Raw genomic sequence first — 18174 nt, forward strand, 5'->3', positions numbered from 1 at the left:
CATCCAATGTTTTTTACTATCTCAGCCACTCAAAGAGCTAAGAGAGGTGAGATGCAAACAGAGTAGAAAAAACACTGGATCGCCCGAGCCCCCCTTCATTACAGCCCTGCCCGGATAGAGAGGTCCCTTACCAGCCATGACCGAGACTCACTTGGGCGTGAGGCGAGGGTCTCCGTAGGGGGCATAGGGAGACATATTTAAGAGGAACTCCTTGGGCGGGTAGGAGCTCCACCTCTGTTGCACGTTGCTGCTGTCATTGTTATTCCAAAAGTCTCTGTCTAGATCACTGCAGCCAGAGAGAGAGGTAAGACAGGTAAGAAGCACCGCAGACAGCCACAGTGGAGCAGCATGGCATGAGGAAAAAGTCTTGATTCATGAGAAAAAAAGGTTAGAATAATAAATAAATAAATAAATACAAGGCTGCTAAAACAACAGCAGTTTACAAAAGGTTACAACATTTTCTGAGAGATCGAGGTGAAGAAGACAGTGTTAAATAGGGTAAATCTCAAATCAAATTGTGCATAATTCTACAAAATGAGGAAGTACAGCGAGCATTAATCAAAAAACTAGGTGAGAGTAGCATTGCATTCATCATACAGCTTCACAGGAAACAGGGATCATGTGGGTTTAAGATAAGCCTATTGTAATGTTTATGTCCAAAAAGCTGATCGCACAAAAGGTTGGTGCATGATGATAAAGCACCCAGAATGAGGAACAGGGATTGACCAGCCCAGATTATCACTCTGTAGGGGATTAGGAAACAAACAAGACGGAGGTAATAGAAAAGTCGGGATGAAACAGAAATGGTTTGGTTATTGAGATAAACATACGCACTGGATATGAACCACGAGAAACAAAAAGCGTGAGGCAAAGCATGAAAAATAGCAAGAAGGGAGAAATGGCAGCAAGAGGGTTAGCTGCGCCGTCCACTGACAACAAAGAAACAGTCATATTTATCGCACGGGAACAGACAAACGCGGTCAGCCAAACAAAGCCGTCAGTATAGAAACAATACAATGTGACAACACAGTTATGAGAGATAGCAGCCCAGTGGGAGTAAACAGTAACCTCAACAAGACCTTCTGTTACAGAGAGGCAATCACAAGATAACACAGATAACTGCATGGCTATAAGTAGGACAGCACATTTCTATCACAGCTGTGTGAACTGTATTTCACATGACTTTCATGTGTCCACACACAACTGGGATAATTGAATGTTATGTAAGAGAACGCAAACATGTTTCGCTCTTTGCATTCTGCAGTTAGGGCTGTGTATGTATCCAAATTGAGGGCAACGTTGTTTGAACAGTGTGAGAGACACAAGTCTTTAGCGAGAGGATAAGTTCTCACTTTGTTCCTGAATGTTTTCTCCCCCTCCCTATCTGAAATGGGTTGCTGTTATTTTGCATGAACTCTGGTAAAGCTAATATTTACCCATATCTCCCCCGTAAGGTTCCCACTGATGTGTTAATATTCAAATTAGTACTGCAAAATTAAATTTCCCAATGTTAATGATGTGTGGTAAACAAGAAAAATTAAGGCATATAGTAAAGTTTTTAACGAGTCATTTTGGGGATAGACATTTCAGGCCGTCCAATCAGAGGTGAGTACAGTCAGAAAAACGAAAGCTGTTAAAATATATTGCTATCATGGTTAAACTCCATGTGCCTTCAGCTACACCCTCCCCTGCCCAAGTGCTTGACACCTACTTGATGGCTTTATTTTCCCCTCGACCTCTCACAGAATCTGGAGAGCTAGCAGCCTCCACCCCAGGCTTATTCCTCTTCCCCTGCAATATGAGAGACAGAGAGAGAGAGCAAGAGAGGGAGAATCATTTACGGGAAAAAAAAGGACTGATTACCACATCATCAGGTGTTGTAAAATATGACAAATGAGGAAAGAGCAACAGTTTGGTTGGAGGCCAGGACACACAGTCTGGTTCTCAGAATCGAAACACGGCCGGGGACCACTCCACCGCAATGAGATGCAAAAACACACACTTGTTTGCCCACTCGCTCACTCATGCATGCTACTTGCATGTTCAAGTGTTCGCTCACACAATAAATCATACCATACACCGAGTAAGCTGCACATCATGCACATTATGGCCATGTATTGTGCATCAAAAGAGCACTCTGAATACAAATCACACTGTAAATGTCAGACATGTAAAAAATAATCTTATATAAAATATATAATTCATGATAAAATCAGCTTTATCGCTTTATAAGTAGGAGCTGCCACAGCATGGCTTATTAAACCCCTGCAGAGACTTAGTCAAATGACACCACAGATAATAATAAACGCTGCACACAGAAAGTACACTCTTAGAAATCAGGGTTCCACAAGGGGTTTTCTTGAAAGGGCAAGGATCTACTGAGAACATTTGCCACTGAAAAGGCCTTTTTCTGTTGACCTGCTTCCTCAATGACTCTTTGTAATCCACAAAGCAACTTTGAAGGACCCTTTTGTGGGGAAAAAAATAGGATCCCTTGTACTGTGTGAGATGGCTGGAATGATTCAGGAATTATTCATTAGTCTGAGAGGAATGATAATTAATGATGTTACAGCACTTTACTTTTTGCGAAACTGTACCACTTAATGGACAATATAATAAGTGTTTTCCTACAGAAGAATCTTGTTCACTCACATAGGCCGTTAAATGTATTGAACATGAAAGATACTGACCTCTGCACCTTACGGGTCATTGTGAACTGAGTTACACACACACCGTGCTCTTTCATAGTGTTTTGGGTATTGTAACTTAAGGACAAGGGACAGCACATGAGTCGAAAAAAGGCTCCCGAAATAGATAGCTATTCAGTATATATATATTTACCCATGTATTCAAATTAGTAGCACTGCATTTTCAAGTGACATTTCATCCATAGTGAAGAAAAACATATTTTGGAGTTGATCCGACGACCATCTGTTGCTGCACAGAATTTAATGAGCTGTCTCATCATCTTGCCTGAGTTTTATGTCAAATGTCAAAGCAACAGTTGTTCAAAACATACATACTTTGTAAAAATCACATTTATGTGACACCATTCTACGGGGGGATCAAATAACCTGCAGCTCATTGACTGTAAGACATGATTTATAACACAGAGGTGAAAACACTTTCGCCAGTCCACTAATTGCCTCTCTGACAAATGACAGCATGTAAGAGAGGCATTTAGACCAGTGCACTCTGATCACAACCAAACTGAAGCACATGTTGATTAGCCGTATGTTTTTTTCACCATTGTAGACTGAAAGTACTTCTTGGCTGACGCAAAGGAGAGGGTCAGAGAATCATGGTGAGTTCAATATTCAAGCTTTTGTCTCACAAAAGAGTTGGGTGTTAAAAGAGTGACTATTTATTTGTTGAAACTACCACTTGTTTCTTGCTTTGGAGGGCAGGATTTTTTTTTTTATTCTTATCTATCAAAATAAAGCATAATGTGCACATCTTTGTACTACCTGATGAGATTTTGTTATCTATGCTGACTTTAAACTTTGCATACCTGTAGTAGGAAATAAGACAACATCGTCTGATGGACTAGGCAGACCTTGGTGTGCACTCACTACCATCTTTTTCTTTCCCTTGTTTGCTCTGTCATCATTACAGGAGACTATATGACGTCTCCAGATGACAGTCTGACAGGCTGATGTGCACAGTTTATGTGGACTCAGTTATGTTGCTGCCTCAGCTGCTTCTTCGATTATTTATGACAGAGCACGGAGTGTCAGACGTTTCCCAAAACATGTATAAATCCATGGCGGTCCTGTTCACTCATCTTCAGAGTCTCTCCTCCTTTTCTGCTGCTGATCACAGACTCCATAATAATTTCATCTTCTTCCTTCTTAAACAGACCTGATTGTATAACTGCTAATCACTCCTTAGACAATGTGATTAAGACACTGAAAAACAGGAATATGGGATCACAAGTTTGTATGAACAACAACAATAATATGTGATGGTTGTCAGGGGAGACCAAGAGGGCTGTGAGCGGAAATTGAGAGAATGTGGCAAAATCTCAAACAACTGTTCCATGAGGAATCTATAAAAAAAATATTAGGATATGGGTAGAACCACCTCCCAAGTGGCGCCAAGAGAACATTAAGGGGATCTTGGCAAAACCTCCTTGAGAGTTACAGACTGGAAACCTGTAATATGAAAGGCTTCTGAGCAAAATCCCTGAGGTTCATTTGTGTTAGAGCCTTAGGAACCTGAGGTGGATCTAATCTTGCAGGGTCAGACAATCAAGAGTTTTTCAAGAACTACATGTGTGTAAATGTTTGGGTTGACAAGTGATTGTGGTTGTTGGAGCGATCAACCTGCGGAACTACTACGCTGCTTGTCTGTCCTTCAAGAACCCGCCTTATAACTTTCTCAATAAATTTCTCACGTAGGCAGTTAAGTACATGTGAACTAGAAGCAAATACAATAAGTTCTCAGTGACAACAGCACAAGTACTATCTAGCTGTGCACAGATTTTTCTGGAAGAACGAGATGAAATGATGACAGAGATGCAGTTCACTGAATGGTCTCACTAAATGATACTTTTCTATTTTTGCCCTTAAAAATTTTCAATTAGTTCATTTCAGATTAATTTCAATTTGCTTAAGTCCCTCTCCTTTGTGGAAGGAGAGGGACTTCATCTCTCTCTTCACCACCAGTTCCAGATGCTCAGGTTCCAGATGTTAACCCAGTTACTGTGGCTTCTACATTGAGGAGAGGGCTCTAGGGAAATCCCTCAGAGAAGGTTGCAGGTATAAGCAAAAACATGACCTTTGAGGACCCTACATTGTTTGAGTCAGAACCTTTATTTCTTTATTTCTACAGCTCTGTATATTACGTAACCTTTTTCCAGTTTCTGTAAAGTTTTCTGTAAAGTTCACTTTCTCCTAAAACACTGTCATTCTTTAACCACACAGAATAAGCTGCCTAATGTCTTTTTTTTTTAAGTCATTTGCCTTTCTTTCTTTCTTTCTTTCTTTTTGTATTACAGTTGAAAGAGTTGCCAACCATTCTGTTCTCAACACAATGAAATACAGTACTAGAGCCAAATAAAATATCTGATGCAACCTTGAAACTAGATGTTAAAAAAAGCTTTCACACACAGTATGGTGCTGAATGTTTTTTTTTTTTCTTTCTGGAAACTGTCTTACTGTGAATTTGCTGCCTTGTCGACAGGTGGCCTCTTCAGCTATTCTATCGAAAAGTTTATCTCCGGGGCATCAAAAATAAACTTTATTATTTATAATGATACATTCATACATCTAGCCAGGCACAAGCCCTTCTCAGCGGAGAGCCATGCTTGGGGCCTGACCTAATCTGTGCTTGGTACAGAACAGTCATGGAAACACACACATGCACACACATACACACACACACACACACACACCTGAATCATATTGGATCCAGGCACTCTGAGAGGGATAGATTCCTTGCAGTCAAGAATATGCTATCAAGTGCAGCTCATCTATCATTAAACACTATCATAAAATCTTCAGGAGGCTTGGAGAGGAGAGTAGGGAGAGTGAGAGGTGGTACAACGTTGAGAGACTGGGAGTGGGAGGATGTGAGAAACCGAGAAAAAAAAAAAGGCGAGGGGAGGGGGGTGAGGAGCGGAGCAACTGTGTATGTTGAGAGAATAAAAGGGGGTGAATGTGAGAAAGAGAGAGTGACAGGATAAAGGGGGTTTAAAACAGAATCCTAAATAAAGACTGTAAGATTGTCGGGCAGGGGGAGTTAGGATGTCACATGAGATGAAGAGGAGAGAGGGAAATATCAGAGGGATAAGAGTGACATCGGGGGAGATGATTGGAGGAGGGGAGCCGTGGGGAGACATGGGACCTCCTGCTCAAAGCCGTGTGGTCCTGCTATCCTCCAAAGTGTCTTCCTAAGTCCTGCTGTCATGTCTGGCACACACCTGGGTGTCTGACAACCAACCAACACGGCTCTCCCTTCCCGCTCCCATCTCCATTCCTCTGTGCCTACTTCTCCCTCTGCCTTTCTCACTCCCTTTTTTCCCCTTCTTTCTCTCATCCACTCCTCCTACTCTCCTCCCCCTCCACTCCCATGAAACAACCAATGGCATTAGACCAATTCCTGACGTCTCCCCTTGCACAAATGCTTTTCTGTGCACATTTCATTTTTTCAAATATCTTCAATCTTCAATATGAGGGGATCTTTTATGATCTTCTCATATTGGCACTGGCTGAGTGTGTGTGTGTGTGTGTATGAGTGTTACCTGGTAATGTTCTTTTTAACCTTTTAAAAAATAAAAGAAAACAAAGAAAACAAAGATGATATGCACAATAAATAAGAGAGACAAGGACTATAAAGGGGAAACTACAGTGGCAGAGAAGAGGAGGAGAGAGAAGGATAAACCTGTGTAAAAGAAAGCAGTGATATTCTGACAAGGACATGGAGATAAGTAACAAAGGGACAAATGCAAACCAGACTATTCCATATAAAAAGAGAGGGAGGGTGACACAAATACAAAGCCGGTGTAGATAGTATGAGGGTAAATAAAGATAAGCAACGGGTGATAGGCTAATGGGTTTGTCCGTCAAGTTCAGTGAGCGTTGGTCGGTTACTCCACAGCAATAATAAAAACGCTTCCATAATTTTTAGCAGCACTGAACACGCTTTATGAGCCCACTTGGAGACAACAGAGGTAAATGCTTTGGATTATGCTCAATTTCCATCTTACTTAGCTGTGTAGCCTTTCAACAACCCAGTCAAATCTAGGCTTCTGCATGTTTTATCAGCTGCTGTGTTGCGCTTTCTCCTCAAATAGACAGGGAGAGAGTGAAGAGGAGGGAGGAAGGCAGAGAAAGGAAAGAGTGGGAGCAGCTCCAAAGAGAGAGATACAGAGTGTGAGTGAGAGAGACAGAAAGAGGGAGAGACAGAGAAAGAGAAAGAGAGAAAGAGAGAGGGAGCATGACAAAAGCAAAACAGTGAACAAAGGGATTGAAAGCAGGATGGAGTGCCTTGAAAATGCCAGCAGATCAAATGTATAGGAAGAATCACAGTTGCTCCAGCAGCAGCCAACAGCCCAGAGTGATGCTCATTAGCATATGAATCATTTGCATGGGACTGGACTCAGCCGTGATGCACACATCTCAGGGCACAAAGCAGTGTTTACATCGCAGGGTTGTTGATCGCGTTTGCCGTCATGGCCCGACATGCAGCCTCTCCCCTGTAAAATTTCAGGGAAAATTTCAGTTCAAAAGACTGTAGATGATGGACAAACCTTGCTTTTGTTTGTTCTTGCCTTCTAATTACTATCCATTAAGGGTGTACTGTTACAAAATGAAGCGATTCTTCTGTTTATGTCAAACCTGAACATTATAATCTCGTATACAGACAAACACGTTTTGCATGTGAAACAGGGGAAACTGGGGTAAAAAGTTGGCTTGAACCTTATTAGGAAAATGAATGGTGAGATGTGTGAGCAACATCGCAGAGTAAGTGATTGATAATCAGCGCGAGTTTTACAAAGCACTAATTTTGCCTTTGATTACACACACAGTATTCAGGCCCACAGAAAATGCCAAATTAGCCTCGTAATGAATGTGCCATGTACCATATTGTGTTGCACGGTGGAATGCCATGGATTCCAGAGAAGGGGAAGATGAAGAAGATGAGGATCAAAGATAAAAGCGGAGGAGGGGATACAGTGTTTTCTAATGACTACTTTGTTTAGATAATGACCTCCACTTTGAAGAAAAAAAAAAGATCTTGACAGAAATGGCCTCAGCTCTAATATATGTATACTTCACTAGAAAAGATGACATGTACGAATGATATATATACATTTTTGCTTTATAACACCATCATGGTTCATTTCATGGTGACATGCACCATGAAATGAATTACCACGACTTTCTAGCACCACTGTTTTTGGAGCATAACTTTAATACAGCACTGGCACAAGAAATAAGACACAACCTTGAAGTGCTGAATGTTTTTTTTTTTTTTATTGAAATTGTTGCATGTATTAATGATGTGTGCCTTGCAGATGCAGGAGCTGTCTCTCAGCTAGGACTGACTCAAGGCCGGCCCTGCAAACACAAACATCTGCACTCAGTTTGGCTACTTTGGCTATCCCGATGTAATGTGCTCATTGTGGTATAACTGTCGCCAAAATGATGATGGATTGAGTGTAACTATTGCCAAGTGTTACTTGATTGTGCAATAATGTGTAATGCTGGTGTTCAGGTCACTCACCTCACCAGGCTGTCCCCAGGGATGCTGAGCACCAATTTAAAGGTTCTGGGGTACACCATGTGGCAATTAGTGTGAGGGTGTTAGTGGACTTTAATCTGCTGTTCGGGTTGTCTATGACTCTGTTCACAAATTAAGATCGTGCGGACTATTTGAAGTTATTTTAAGGTATTTGTTGTGGTTCAGACCCCGGTGGAGGCACATTTCCCGATACTGTGGTAAGGGTCAAAGTCACTGCCAGTGGCCGGCTTTCTAAGGCTGCTAGTTTCCATCAAGCGCTGCTGTTGTCAGGACCACATGCTGCCTGTGGTTTGCAGTATGTTATGAGGAGAATATGACCGTCATTGTTTTATGTGTGCATTGTGGGTGAAATAAACCCCCGCTTGGTCTGCACTTAACCTCTGCCTTAAGCCTCCTGCTTTAAAGTCCAGCCGTCCTAACACATTACGAAAGACACACACATTTTACAGTTCTTGTACAATGGTCATCCGGGGGTGCTCTAAACAAATGTGCACGTGTGTGTGTGTGTTTGTGCGTTTTGCACTGTGTGTGAATGACAATATGCATACAGAATATCATCAGCCATACTGACTACAGCCATAAAGCACAGCATATACAGTCAAGCGGCATAATGTAAAGAAAATGCAGGGCTAGACTTTAACAGAGCATTACAGCAATGCATCCCTTAGGGTGTTATGAATAAACATACTGCTGCTATGGAATTTCATTAAGTATCTGGTGCTTTCGTCTCAGTTTGAATTTTCTGTAAATTCCTATTCACTATTCTGAGTCCCAGTGTAATAATTTGGAAAGTGCATTATTCTAAGAATATCTGTTGCTGAGATACACGTTTGAATTTCTTCATTCTGAGTTTTAATTAACACAAAAATGATTCAGTTTCCACCACATGACCTCATTCTGTGGACAATTTCAAATAAAAAAAAAACTCTTATTTAAACCAGTGAATATGGTTTTATAGTTATAACACTGTTGATATGTGTGTGATAATGTATAGAATACAACAGCTTTGCTTTCATGGTAAACAACAATGACAATAAATTTAATTTATACATTGTTGAGATTTTGTCCAAAAAACAAACAAACAAACAATTTACAAAGTGTTTTACAGAGTGTGAGGGAAACAAGGCACAAAACACAAACATTAATGGAGAACAAAGGGCAAAAAAACAAGATTAAAAACAAGAGACACTTTGCCTGTCTAATGTCCCAGCCTAATCACACTGATTTATTAAACATAAGTAATTATGCTAATGAGGTGATGAATTAAACTACTTAATGCATTAATCAGAAACTATGTCTATATAAACAAGTCGTCATGTAACACTTAAGTGGTATCAATATGAACTCCAAATCATTAGGGGCTTACATAGGTTTAAAGGAAATATTTTTTTCTCATTACTATGCAAATCTATGTAGATCCAAAATGCAATCAAATTATTTACTCTGTAAGGGCTGTAAATATACAGTTTTTAATATGCATTATTCTCAAGTTAATTACATGCTATTGGTTGTGCTAATGAGGTCATGAATTCAGCTCATTAATGCATTAGTTAGCAAATATTTCTATGTTCATTATGTTAAATATGATTTCTATCATATATTGTTCTCGAGTTATGACTTGAGTTGCTTGCAAGTGTTTACACACACACACACACACACACACACACACACACACACACACACACACACAAACAGACACCATATGATGACATAAAGTCCCACACACACTGTACCATGATGGGGGGACACAAGTGGGTCTGGGTATTAAGAACTGGTGCTTAATAAGTACTGGCTGTGATTATTCAGAAACAAAATACCAGAAAGAACGTAAAGAACACACACCATGGCTTTGCTTGGTATAAGAGTGATCAAGCACTACACAACACTGCTACTTCACCATCACACTACATTATATCAGTGAAGCGGAGGTAGAGTGCTGATAGGTATTGGGATCAATAATCAGTGTCTATAATGGCACTGGAATCAATAAACTCTTAACAAAAACCCAACACTCTTAGAGAAACAATTACTTAAAAGTAAATCCATAAAAGTGTGTCATTAACAGAGACTTGAAATAATACACCCTTCTTCCACCAGCCGGTCAGTCCACAGCACAGGAGCTCCGATGGTTAATGTCCAGTCACCTTTAGCTCTCAGTCAATACTAAGCAACAGCAAGAGCTCATGAGGATCTCAAGCTGTGCTGCATTTCCTTTAGGGTTCAAAGGTCTGAAATATATCTAGCTGTGCTTCAAAACTGATCAATTAAATCTTAAAATCAATTCTAAAAGTGACAGGTGCCATTGTGGGGAAGTAAAGACTGGATTCATGTGACCTATACGTTTGGCTCTTTTTAAAAGCAGAGCAGCTGCTGGGCTTTTGATGGAGTCAGGATTAGAGGGAGTTGCAGGAGTCTACACCTTCTCCAGGCAAGCAGACGCAAATTATGTTTTCATTTGGGATGTATTTTTCAGCTGACAGAAATAAGAATGCATTATCTTCTGCCTACTGACCAAGCTATGAAAAAGCACCTAAATTTCTGGCCAAAACTGCACGAGCATTTGTAGCAACAACAGGCCTTAGGTCCAACAGAATTGCAAAACCACCTGCATGAGCTGCTAATACAGGTCATTAATAACTTTGGGGAGAGCAGTCGCTGCACTGTGGAATGCTCCAAATCCTGGAATCGTTTAATGTGGTTAACAAAAGACATCAGCTGGGTTAAAACAACATTCTCTGAAACAAAAGAAATGAAACAGCCTGATATGAAGTTTGAGTCCAGCACTGTTACTTACCAGTTTACGTTGACACCAGGTGCAGACGCCACATAGAGCTACAAGCCAAATGGCACACACTGTCAATGCAACAGACACCAGGAATACACTGAGAGACACTGAGCCTGAGAGAGAGAAATGGAGAAAAACACACACAGAGAGAGAGATTAGTGCATTTATTAATAAGATGCAGCTGACCTGTTGAGGTCAAAGGCAAAATCTGCCACCAAAAAGTCCCTGTAGGTCCATGTGAAACTGGGCTGGGCAAGCATATCTAACTATCCATCCATCTATCTATCTATCTACCCTTATATATATATATATATATATATATATATATATATATATATATATATATATATATATATATATATATATATATATATATATATCTGGGTGTTGTCCCATAATATGTTTTCCTTTCCCCGCCTTTTGCTGTCATCTGTCATCGGTAGCCCACAGACAGAGCAATTTATCAAGGGCAAGGGACACAATGTGCAAGAAATAGACATAAAGGCAGTGAAATTGCATTATGTTCACATTGCCTGCATGTATCAACAGAAGATGCGAACATGTCAGGACGAGATATTATCAAGGGGCCAGAAGCCATGGAATCACAAGCCTGCGTCTTCTTTTGTCCCCTCTGTTAATCCTTCAGCAACACTGGAAGAAGTTTACTGTCAAGGTTGGAACCACAGTCTGGCATTGCCGCATTTGTGCTTCTTTCAATTACTGCCTCTTGACTACGCCAGTCATCCAGCGCACCTCGTCTGCCAAAACATTCAAAAGGCAATCATACACTGGCAAAACACTGTCTGAAAACAATGAACTCACAACTGCCTCATCTTCTTCTCTCTGCAATTCCATGCCCCTCTGTCTGCAAAATTAATTTGACTCCTCTGATTCTTCTGTGCATGCCTCCACCTGTCCCTCCTTTCCTCTTTGCAGCCCTGTCTGCACAGCATCGGGACTTGTATGTTGGTGGACACCAATAAACAGAAGATGTGGATTAGTGGGGCCCACCTTTTCCACCCACTTCCCTCAGATTTTTCAATGGCTCAGGTTCCCTCACCTTCAAGCGTATTTAACACCTTTTAAACTTAGTTCTGAACGCCTCCTCTCACACAGTGTCTGTCTTGTCATGTTGCTCTTCCCACCTGTCTTAAATTGACTATAAAAATAATAAACACCCATCTGAACTGTGACTCAACGTGTTCATCAGAGCAATCACACCATTTTCAGCGATGATGAATGATGAAAATTAAAACTTGTCATGACTGGTGCACTCAGATAGCCATTCAAACACAGACGATTGCAGCAGTAGATAACCATTCTAGATGCTTATGCCCCACTATCTATGTCCACTCCTATCTGGCATCACTGAATTGGCTGTCCATTGTCTGATCTGACAATGTCATGCTCAACTTTTACTTCTGCAGGCCTGTGAAACAGTCAGTACAAGAGAATAATATTTTTAAAAATGTGATTTCTCCCAACACAAAGACTTAAAACCACTGATATGAATGATTAAGACACAGAGCAGTAAATGACTGCTGTGACCCGCATCATTAGCAGAGAAGTTTGGAAAGAGCTCACTCTTTGCTGTGTGATGTTATTTCATGAGAAAATTACCACCACTACCTTGCTGGCTGGCCCAACCCAATATTGAACCCATCTCTGTATGTTTCCCATCCCATCCATTTCATAGTTGTGACTATATCCTGGCTTAGTGTTATGAATTCCTCTCATTATTAATCCAGCAGATTCTTGTTATCCACCTGCCTCACCAAAGAAAGAGGCAGAGATTTTGGCAGGAGAAATTTTAGAAATGCCAGCAAATAAAGATTATGGCAGTTGATCTGGTGTCTTGTTACATTTCAGATTAGGATCAGTGTGAACACGGGCTTGAATAAAGACGCAGGCAGTGGTGCACGCTCAAAGTGGCAGTTAGGACAGATACATTGTCAGGATATGTGTTAGTGTGTGGCGTCAGTCATGACCAATCAGATTTTCTCATCCCCTTTCAAAGTTGTGAACTACTCCCCATTTCCTAATGATGAGTAGAGTCCAGTTTGGCTTTACCCAAGAGACTCCAGTGCTCTTGTTAAGGAGGTACAGTCCAGGTGCACTCTGGGAATAACGTACGGCACACCAAATCTGAACACACTACACCCCGAACATGCCACCAAAGGCAGGGGATGCCCTTTGTTAAAGTAAATTCATGTTTCTGGAGATGGTAAAGTAGACTGATATATTAGTCGGCTGATATTATCAGCTGGTAGTGACCCATCACAGATATATCGGTATCATATCAGCATCAGAATGTGTTGACTGATACACGCTAATATGAGAATATGCAAGCAGAATAAATAATGCAGAAAAGGATGCTTTTGATCATTTAGAAATGAATATTTGATCATTTTCTTTAATTCAGGTTTATATATTTCTAGAATTGGTGGACAATGTATCATGATGCTGATATTGTTTAATGTTTTTTTTTTTGCTTTTTTTCTTTTTTTTTTTAGGGAAAGCAGCCTTTAGAGTACCTTTGCATAGTCAGTGTGGTGCAAAATCAGTGCACGATTCACAGAAAAATGTAGAAAACATCTATTATCATTCCAGCTCAAAAATTCACTATATTGGCTGCCATACTGGCATAGGCGGAGTTTGAAATTTGCGCGGGGGGGGGGGCAAACATTTTTTTTATTATTATTTTATTTATTACAATACCAAACATAATGTAATTCAGATTTATTTCTGAAAATAATCTTATTTTATTGCATTGCCTAAATGTTTATTGATATGTATACAAGAAAAAAAAATATTGGACCTATTTTTGACTCAATGTAGTGACACATTTCAGACGCTAGGGGGGGCAATGCCCCTCCTGCCCCCCCGCAAACTCCGCCTATGCATACTGGTAATCAGTGAATCCGATATCAATCTCAAAAATTCTATATTGGTCAGGCCCTATGTGAAAGCCTGGTCACCATGTTTTCTATGTGCGATGATAATAATGTGATATTTTGGAAGACACTGTTCACACAACAACAGTGCACTCACACAAATTTTGCAGTACAATGGAAGCTGTTACCATTTTGTCGGTTGCCTGTAGTTTGTTTTCCTTGAGTGATTTTCCTCAAGAGATAAAATTGAATTCTCTCAGTCATATTTATCTACTTTCAAATGCACATATTCATACCACAATTGCCAATACTACAAGTATAGCAATAGTCTATTTAAGCTGTTTACTGGAGGGTGCATAAACTGACTCCCAAGAATAATCCTGACTGAAGTAACCAACTTACTTTGATTTTTAGAGAGAACTGTGGAAATTCACGTTTTTCTTGAAAAACACACCCTTGTTTCCTGTCCCACCACTATAAATTTTAACCCAAAAAATTATAGCCACACTTCTGCTGTATGACATCATGCTGTCCTTTGCAGCCATAAACCTCTCTTCTCCTCTCTATTGCAGTTTTAAATCCCCTGCTTCAGGTGCTACTGTTGGGAGACCTGTTGGAAAGGAGAGGTCACACATCGCTTCACTCTAAGCAGTCAACTGATTTATATCCAATCAATGTGCTGTGTATGTGTGTGTGTGTGTGTGTGTGTGTGTGTACAAATGCAAAGAAGTTTGTAGGCTATATGTTTGCAAGAGCCTGATGCTGGTTTCACAAGATACCCTTTGAACCTGCATATCACATCCCTCTAATTAGAGGCTGTAGATGTAACGGCATGCTGGTCATGCAAGGCAGGTAGAAGCCGCTATGGAAAACAGATTTTGGTAAGAATCAGCCCTTAATCTAACCAAATACACGCTGCGCTTTATTGATATTAGCTCAGAAACGGCTGTATTTCTTAAGGAAACTAAAGAAAGCAAAATTCCCATGCCAAGTTCTTGTCAGCTTCTACAAAGGAGCGATTGAAAGCATCCTGACTGGAAACATCACAAACTGACATGGGATGTGCACGGCCCAGGACAGGAAGACTCTGCAACGAGTGATTAAAACTGCCCAAAACATCATTGGCACCCATCTACCAAGCATCAGTGATATTGGGGAGGTGAGGTGCCTGTGCAGAGCCAAAAGGATCCTAAAAGACAACACCCACCCCAGCCACAGCCTGTTCACCCTGCTGCCGTCAGGCAAAAGATACAGAAATATCTGCTGCCGTACCACCAGACTACAGAGCAGCTTCTTCCCTCAGGCTGTGAGACTACTAAATGCACCATCTGAACTCCTCCATGCTTAATACATCTATTTTCTACACAATCAATCAATTAATCAATCAAGAGGGAACCACACTTTAATTTCATTATTCAACCTGCTGTATAATGACCAATAAACTTCCTTGTATCCTTGTATATTATTGCCTTAATCAAATTAAGTCATATTGTGATGGTTGAAGCAGGACTTTCTATCAAAGCGAAATAAGACAGCAAAACAAATGAATGTGTTTTTGTGATTTTGGATGGTCTGTGTGAGGGCGCCTCCATTAACTGAAGTCAGAGCGCAGAGTGCGGTTGTCTGCGCTAAGAGCTGCTCTGAGGAGGCGATGAAGAGGCACAACCAGATATTTGGACACCAAAATTGCACTGTGCCGCCTGATTTATATTGACACTCCCCTATAGCATACTCCCCATCCATTTCGGTGCAAGTGCTGTCACGGTGAAAAAAACAAAATTAGCACTTTGCCAGTGCATGGTTACTGCCCTTAATCTGCACCGGCACAAAAATAAGGAGCCGTGCCTTTCCTTGAACGTCTTCCCTAAGTTCTGTACCTTTTAAGTTTGGCAGTGGAGGTTGAATTGTGGTAGCTTTGTTTTGTACAGCAATGGAAAGGCAATAATACGAGGTTTCAATCTTACCAGTGCTTCCTTTCCAATTTAGCACAGAACAACAACAAAAAGCTTGCACTGATAAAACAGCTAAAGAACAGAAACACACTCAGCAAGCAGGAACACAAAAGGAGGACTGACTCCTTTTGGTTAATTCAGCTGCTGCAACTCGGTGTCTGTTCACAAACATTTAAAATGTCTGATGCTGGCAGGGCGGGACTAGCTGTTTTTGGGCATAAGCACACCAGACATGTAGACTGAATTTCTTACTAGTCTGGAGAAATTATTACTAGCCCTGTACAGACAGTGTAATATTTAAGTTAAATGAGGCAGATGATGCTTTAAAATTATATTACATAAAATCAGATTATAAGTTCGTGTTCATTTGTATATTCACAAATTTAACATTACTTGCTCAGTAAAACAAATGTAATGTTCAAAACTGCGAAGTGATTTTTTTTTAATGATGTACTATATTTCAATTCAATCGGCAGGCTGGGCATCACATTGTTTATTTGTGCATAGCCAGTCCATGCAAGTCTGAGTTTATGCAGTTTTGAAAAAATCTTACTGGTATATTAATATAGTGCACCCTATGGTCTACTCTCTGAAGTCATTGGACAGGATACGATAACACAAACCTGCTGACATGTTACCAGATTTCAAAACAATTCATTTTAATGGCATAAACAGAAAATCCGTTCAGGCAAAAGACAGAGGATCGCTCAGCTGAATGTAATGAAAAGTTGGTCATGCATGTCAGGTACAAAGACAAAAGAGGCTACATCATTTCAAGTCCCCATATCTCTGCGAAGGCTCTTCTGTGTTATTAGCGATTAATTAAACTGACATTTAACAAATAATATGATCACTTATAAAACAATTAATAAAACGGCAATTAGGTAATTAAAGCTTGGCCACCTGTGGGCCAGCTTGGTCCCCACGTGCTATCTGCACAGTGAACAGGCCTGAGTCTGTTGCCAGCCCCTGAATTTTGCCTGGTCTGGCAGCGCAGATGGACCGCTAACCAAACCATGTGCCATCACAACACTGAACCTGTCCAGCAGTAGCGGACTAAGTCCAGTGCTTTGCCCGCTGCTTCGGCTAGCGGCTAATGAGAGCTCTGTGGGCTGAACTCTCCTCTGTTATTAACATGTCATCAAATAAGAGAGTAAAGCAGCAAATAAATAAACTGTAAGGAAAAAAATGAGTGATGAGTAAACAAATTAGCTTTACTGATTGCTTCATGAGCACTTTTCTTAACTGTGCTATTTAGATGTCACTTAGATGTCACGTTCATAATGATGCATGATGTTAAAAGAGCTTAGTGATGCAGTTTGGGGCCCAATAGTTCTCCCACATGTTAAAAAAAAACTGTTCCAAATCACAACTAAATTCAAAGTTTCTAAGGGGGCAGTACAATGCACGCTGGAGAGATTTGCATAAACTAACTCATTTTCATCGAAAGCAAGAGCAGACGGATGTAAATTAACCATACAATCTGAAGAGCGGTATATCAAGCTGAACATCTTTATGAGGCCAAACAGCTTCTGTATCCAAGACAGCTGAACAAAGAAAAACCTGCATCCCGTAAGAATGCAGTCAAGATACACTTTGCAGTTTCTTTGGGTGGCCAAAATTGTAAAGTAGCAGTTTCCAAACTACGTCTTCAACGACAAAACAAATGTGGTGGTGGAAATATTCAGATGTGAATTAGTCAGATCGACAACACACTGTCCAAAGAAGAATAGAGTACTGTTCTGCAAAGGCATGCCAGCCCTTGAGGCTTGAAGTTGTGCAGGAGAGGATTCGATCCCCAGTGAGCATCTTTGAGAACATTTCAAAACAGAGAAAAGGTAAAACATACTGTAGCATCACAGGGTACTCTCTAAGATACTCTCCAGGATGCCCTCAGACTGTGCAGGAGTAATGCGGATTCATGAATTCTGTAAAAAAAACATGTACAATCAATACCACACAGAGCACAAGCTGTGAGGCAAATGGTGGACAGAAAGAATACTGAGAACATTTTACACCTTTTTTTAACTTACACTGTGTTAGTGGGAAAGTGAGTAGTCTTCTTTTGGTAAATTATGAATGAAAACAATTCCTGGGGGTGGACTTTTAGGCCCCACTCTGTATACAGCGCATGCCTAATATATGACACTAACAACACTGAATATCTGACCTGCAACATTCAGCAAACATTATGAAGAAAAACCACTGATGTCCCTTCAGTCCATTATCTGTGGCCTTTAATTTGGACCTTCCTTGAATAATTTTGCTTGCAGCTCTGTTCATCTCTCCATCATAT

The 18174-nt window shown here is 40.5% G+C and overlaps 1 protein-coding gene across 1 annotated transcript in view; it reads right to left on the reverse strand.

Annotated features, from left to right (window-relative positions):
- The window catches only part of syt7b (synaptotagmin VIIb), a 101755-nt gene that overhangs the window by 38153 nt on the left and 45428 nt on the right, over positions 1-18174 (reverse strand). Inside the window, exons 2-4 of the mRNA XM_030048712.1 lie at positions 11042-11145; positions 1712-1791; positions 152-286 (exon numbers count right to left, since the gene is read on the reverse strand). Of these exons, the coding sequence (XP_029904572.1) occupies positions 152-286; positions 1712-1791; positions 11042-11145 (319 nt within the window). The remainder of the gene's footprint in view (positions 1-151; positions 287-1711; positions 1792-11041; positions 11146-18174) is intronic.

Source organism: Myripristis murdjan, chromosome 3 (assembly GCF_902150065.1).
Source record: "Myripristis murdjan chromosome 3, fMyrMur1.1, whole genome shotgun sequence".
NCBI lineage: Eukaryota > Metazoa > Chordata > Actinopteri > Holocentriformes > Holocentridae > Myripristis > Myripristis murdjan.